The sequence below is a fragment of the Stylophora pistillata genome, chromosome 10, assembly GCF_964205215.1.
Source record: "Stylophora pistillata chromosome 10, jaStyPist1.2, whole genome shotgun sequence".
NCBI classification, from domain to species: Eukaryota; Metazoa; Cnidaria; class Anthozoa; order Scleractinia; family Pocilloporidae; genus Stylophora; species Stylophora pistillata.
Genome location: NC_142528.1, coordinates 23,139,422 through 23,144,957, shown reverse-complemented (window position 1 = coordinate 23,144,957; position 5,536 = coordinate 23,139,422). Strand labels below are relative to the sequence as shown.

The window sequence follows — 5,536 nt, the reverse complement described above, 5'->3', positions numbered from 1 at the left end:
TTGTATTGTATTGTATATAGATGTTGACTCTTAGAAGTGTGAAACTAAGTCCCTAGAGATCAAGAAATGTGTACAAAGGCCTGAAAACCGCACAGTAACAAGAAAGCGTGAAAAATATTAGAGTATTATCAGTAAAATAATACATTGTAAACAAATGTCTGCGGTCTTACGAATAAATTACCCAATTAAAACTTAGAAATCTAGTTCTCTGTCGTTATGGTCTAGAAACTAGACGGGGTTACCATAGTTAGACAAAACGCCAAACCCAGGCTAAATATTTATTTAGTCATCAGAGCTCCATTGTGCAAGCTTAAAGTTTGTTTAAGCAATGTACCACACTTTCTATTGGCTTACCCAATTGGGATGTTGGGAGAGAAAAGTTTATAAATCGCTCGCCTCCAGCTTGTGATTTACGAGCTTTTCTCGTGTTCTTCCAACATCACACCGGTAAACCGAAAGAAAGTCTATTATTATTATTATTATTATCATTATTATTATTATGATTATCATCAAATAATTTTCAATTTTCTATGGGTTTTACTGGTGTAATAAATAATAGAGGCGTGAGTGGTCCAGTGGTCAGTGCGCTGGACTCTGAGTCGGATGGCCCGGGTTCAAGTCCAGGCTGAGGTACTACGTTGTGTCCTTAAGCAAGTCGCTTCACTCACATTGTTTCGTCTTCTCTGATAAGACGCAAAGCCGTAGGTCCCGTCTCCTGCAGGGTGAGGGGTAGGAGACGTTAATTTCCCACGCATGAGATTACTGTGTGGTGGATGTCCTCCCTTGGGCTGGGATGGATCGATGGTTGGAAAGGTGAGATCGTTACGGACTGAAGCACCTGATAAAATGCTCATCAGCACATGCAAATGAGCGCTATAAAAATTGGTAAATTATTAAAATCATTATTATTATGTGTCAGTATCACTCCTTGTTATCCCTTCCTCTATTCAAATCCCATGATTCCAATTCTAAGTCAGTTAAAAAGTCAGTTTGAACAAAAGCTCATCTTCAAACCGGCAGTCTAAATCCTACAGGTATCAACGAATGCTTTTCATTCCACTAATTTATTCGTGTTTTTCTCGTTGCCATGTCCCCACCAATCACGTAGCTCCATTTTCTACCTTTAAAAGCACACACAACCCACAATTCCTCTATTCGCTCCGACGAAGGGCTAACGTTCGAAACGTCAGCTTTTATAATTGTAACGGTGGCCAATTTACCACTTCAACTTTGTTGATATATTGAAATTACTCAGTCAGTTAGACCACCATTGTACACAGGCACAGACATATCGGCAGATTGCTTCCGATAAGATTTGAAGAGAGCAGCGCAAGCGTGGGAAGTCTCAACAGAGACCACAGGGAGCCCATACAATATGTTTGTGTAGCCGACTGTTCTTTTATAGTGAATGTCTGAGTTCGTCGTTAATCTAAATTAACGACGAACTCAGACTTATTCAAAATCGCTCAAAAAAAAAAAACACTTTTGAGGCAAAGGGACGACTTTACTCCACAGGTAAAGTAATTCAACGTTTATTTATCATTGATTTAAATACATAGTCAGCAATATATCACTATAGGTGAGGCAAACGGTAAATCTGGTACATTCACTATAAAACAACAGTCGGCCACACAAACATATTGTATGGGCCCCCTGTGCAGAGACTAAGAGAGAATTTGGGAATCATGGAAAACCCACGCATGTCACCCTTGAAAAGCTCTATAACTGAATAAATACACACTAATATTTCCCTGCTGCTACATCACCAAGCTGGATTTTAATAGCGCAGCGAACAGGTAGCCTCTATGACTTTCCCCAATCGAGGACTGTCGAAATTTCCGAAGAATTTCCGAGGGTTACAGGGGTTATTTTAATGAAAACAAATATTCAGCCCCCCTGAACTTGACTAAAAGAGCTAAATTATAACTGACGATTGAAGCAGCAGTAAATCTCGGGTCTTATGACAATAATTGTTGTCTGGATTTCCATATAATTGATTAGCTAAGGTAAAAAAATCAAAGCCAGGATTAATGCAAATCTCAACATGATATTTGCATACGTCAATTTGAGAACTGAGGAAATCAAAAACTGAAAAGCTATCTATGTCTGAATATTTTTTTCGCAAAAGAAATATTTACACATCACGAGAAAAACTCCATCAAGAGAGTAGAACAGCAACATCTCATGGTCAATCGAATCAAAATCCCAACAAAGAAGGATTTTCAATTAAAGTCTGTTGACGGCGGTCGCTTGTAAGACCTCTTGCTGCGCGAGTTTAGTCTGCGAGCAGGATCTTGCGTTTTGATTTCACTTCACTCCACCAACCTATTACACCATAGGCAACTGCCTATAGATAAAGTTATTGAGCTCCTGAAAAAAGGAACTCGTTTTTCTGCCTAAACTTTCAGTGTCTTGAGTGTATTTAGAGCGGCTGTTCTTGTGTATTCAAGACAGTGAAGTTCGCCAATTAGCTTCCCCTGAGTATTTAATAAGAACAGTTGTGTCTTATGTATTTAAGTTGGAAAAGACAATAAAGCTCACCAAATCATAGGGATCACGCATTTTCAAGAGTAACTCGATTTAGAGTCTTAGTATCACCCAAAAATTCGTCCGTAGAACTAGATGTCAGAGTGGCTATCATAACTTGAACAAGTGAAGATAAATTTAGCAAACTGGTGGACAAAACTGCTTAGGGTGGGTGGCACATGAGTTAGTTATTCCTTAATTCAAGTTTTGTTGCCCACAAATTGACAGGTCATGGGTGCTTTACGAAGTTGGCAATTTCTACGTCAGCGAATCAAGCACTGAAATTATTTTGCGCCAAAGGGTTGTTAGAGAATTTTGAATAAATCTGAAATCAAATGGGAAGGATCTCTCCTTTCAACGCGGGGCAACATTTGCGAAGACAAAGCTTGTTACTTTTTCAACCTAAACCCTGGCCTTTTTCATCTCCAGTGTTATAAATCTTATTACGTTGCTGTTTTTATTGTCCGTATTTTTTAACAGCCATACCTTCCGTCAAACAAATTACGAGTTTCGCTACATGCGATTTGACTTATTTAATTTTCGTTATTTTGTGAGACGAAAACCGACTTGCTTCTAGTCAAACATAGATGCAATTATTCACTCGGTTTTTCTTAAATGCTCGTTTCAGGTCAGTTTTGGCTGTTTTATTTTCACTGTTACAATTACTTGATGTCTGCGTGAGATTTTTTTTGTTAAAGTACTGTTAAATTTTTAAAATAAGATTTGCGTCGAAAATTGGAGATCAAATGAAAGATGATTATGAGACCACCTGCTCGACATTCCGGCCGTCAGTCTACTCACAAACGAATCAAGTACAAGATTTTCGCGATTAAACTAAGTTTTTAGCAGTCATCGCGTCGTAATTTCACAGTTAAAAACAGGCCTCTTTATTCCTAAAATGATAAAACGTTAAGTCAAGTTAAAGGACTCGTTGTTTTAGAAAAACTATACACTTTCTCTACTGTGTATACATCGTGCAACACGATGGCGTGTCTAACACACGCAATATCTCGTTGCAAAAAAGCCGTTGGCATTCTTCTAATTGTATTATGCACAAATGGTGAAATAAAAGAGACACTATAGACAATAGAAGTCTCCAATTAGAGATATAAATGAATTTTCGGCTGCTTGGGGCCGGGATAAAATTTTGCGATAATGTCCCCGGCAGCTTTTCTAAATTGGGCTTTATAAACAGTGTAAATAAATGGGTTGAAAGATGATTGTATAAATAAAAAGGTGAAACAAATTCTGAAAAATAAGGGACTCGATAGAATAGGATCTGGAGGGTCCACAATATAGCTAAAATTGTGCACAGTTTTTGGCAACCAACATACTACAAACGTCATTACAACAATAACGCACGATGTTGTTCCCTTCTTCAAACGGGAAATTTCTCTTAGGTCACTTTTGTGTTGATCTGGTGAATGCGAAGCGGCGCACATCTTGGCAGCTTGTTCGTGTCTGTGAATTTTATGAATAATCTGAATATTTACAGTCACAATTCCAATCTGAAACAGAAGCACTGGGATTATAACGACAAATATGTCATACAACTTGACTTTAAGGTGGCGCTGTACGTCGTTGTCAGTTCTCTGATTCCATGCATTTCGTGTTGCAGCTACCACTGAGGGAATCAACCACACGGCTGTTAAAATTACCCCCACTCGCAGTCTGGTCATTTTGGCGCCATATTGCAACGGACGGAGAATGGCGAGGAAACGATCGTAAGTAATTGCGCAAATGTTGAGTGTAGTCGCCGCCAGTACGAAGTCTCGAGCCTTTCTTAAAAGCCAACAGTAAGTGGTCAAGGAATGAGGACAGTCTCGGAAACAGTGGACGGTGTAAAAGGGAATGACAAAAGCAGCCATCAGGACGTCGGAGGCTGACAAGCTTAAAAGAAAAATATTCATAAAACTGTGGCGAAGTTTCCTGGATGCTAAGAAAACCACGCAAACGAAACTGTTCCCAAAAAACATGACGAGCCCTACAACTGCGTAGAGTACCAAGAAAATCGCCTCCTGTGTTGTTTCGCAGTTATACTCAAAGCCACCCGTAAAAGGTTCGCTGCTGTTCTGGTTCAATGGAGCCATATGGATGTTTACATATGTTTCTTGTGAAGTCCACTGCGGGTTAACAGTATCTATGACGGTATGACAGCCATAAAATAGAAACACTGAATACGCCGATCTGTCTCAGCTATGGTGCGACAAGGCTAAAACCACCTTCCCGCCAGTGGCAACTCGTGCTGAAGTCAGGCACGAGTGAGAACATATGTTGGAGTTGTAATCTTCCGAAACATCAGGCGTAAGACGGGTAGTCTTCAAAAAGTTAATTAGCAGCCTAGTAACACCGTGAATAAAAGGTAGGTGTCTAAGCCAATGATATGATAGACACAGGGCCCTACACACTAGGCAAATTTTTGTTTATTTTGCGAACAAATCTGTCACCAGTTCCCTGAGACAACTGCGCCCGGCGATTTTTAGATCTACCAAATTTTGTCAAAGCTTAGGGCCTTTCCGCACTAGCAGACAAAACAGAATTGTTTCGACAAAATCAAAGGACAAATTTTGTCTTACCAAGTTTTTGTCTCCTCTGTTGCATCCGCACTAAAAATGTCGAAGCTGTTAAATCTGTCAAATTCGGTTAACGGCCAAAATTAACACCGATACTATTTTTCACTGTAATTTTAATCAATTTAGCTTTTCCTTCCCCTTTGCTTTGAGCGGGCACTTCTGAATCTTGTGCCACATCCGCTGCTTCGTTGTTAGACTGATAAAGTGGCGGCTGGAAAATCACTCCACCGTTTTATCTTGCCCCGGCTGCATCCAGCGCCTGACCTGCTCATATATTTGCAGATGGATTCAAACTCTAATTACCAGGATTCATCTTGTTTGAAGTTGTTTGAAGTTGTAAAATCTGCGAATCACGCAACGAAAGACAGTTACTGCAATCTTTTGGTAAACTAAACTCAGTTCAATCACCACACTGGTGGTGGCGTTCACGACAAAAG

The 5,536-nt window shown here is 39.7% G+C and overlaps 1 protein-coding gene across 1 annotated transcript; it reads right to left on the bottom strand.

Annotated features, from left to right (window-relative positions):
* Positions 1-1,516: 1,516 nt before the first annotated feature.
* Positions 1,517-4,616, bottom strand: LOC111330252 (5-hydroxytryptamine receptor 4). Its single transcript, XM_088735992.1, has one exon. It carries the CDS (start codon positions 4,614-4,616, stop codon positions 3,627-3,629), a length of 990 nt encoding a protein of 329 aa, XP_088592118.1. The 3' UTR covers positions 1,517-3,626.
* Positions 4,617-5,536: the final 920 nt, after the last annotated feature.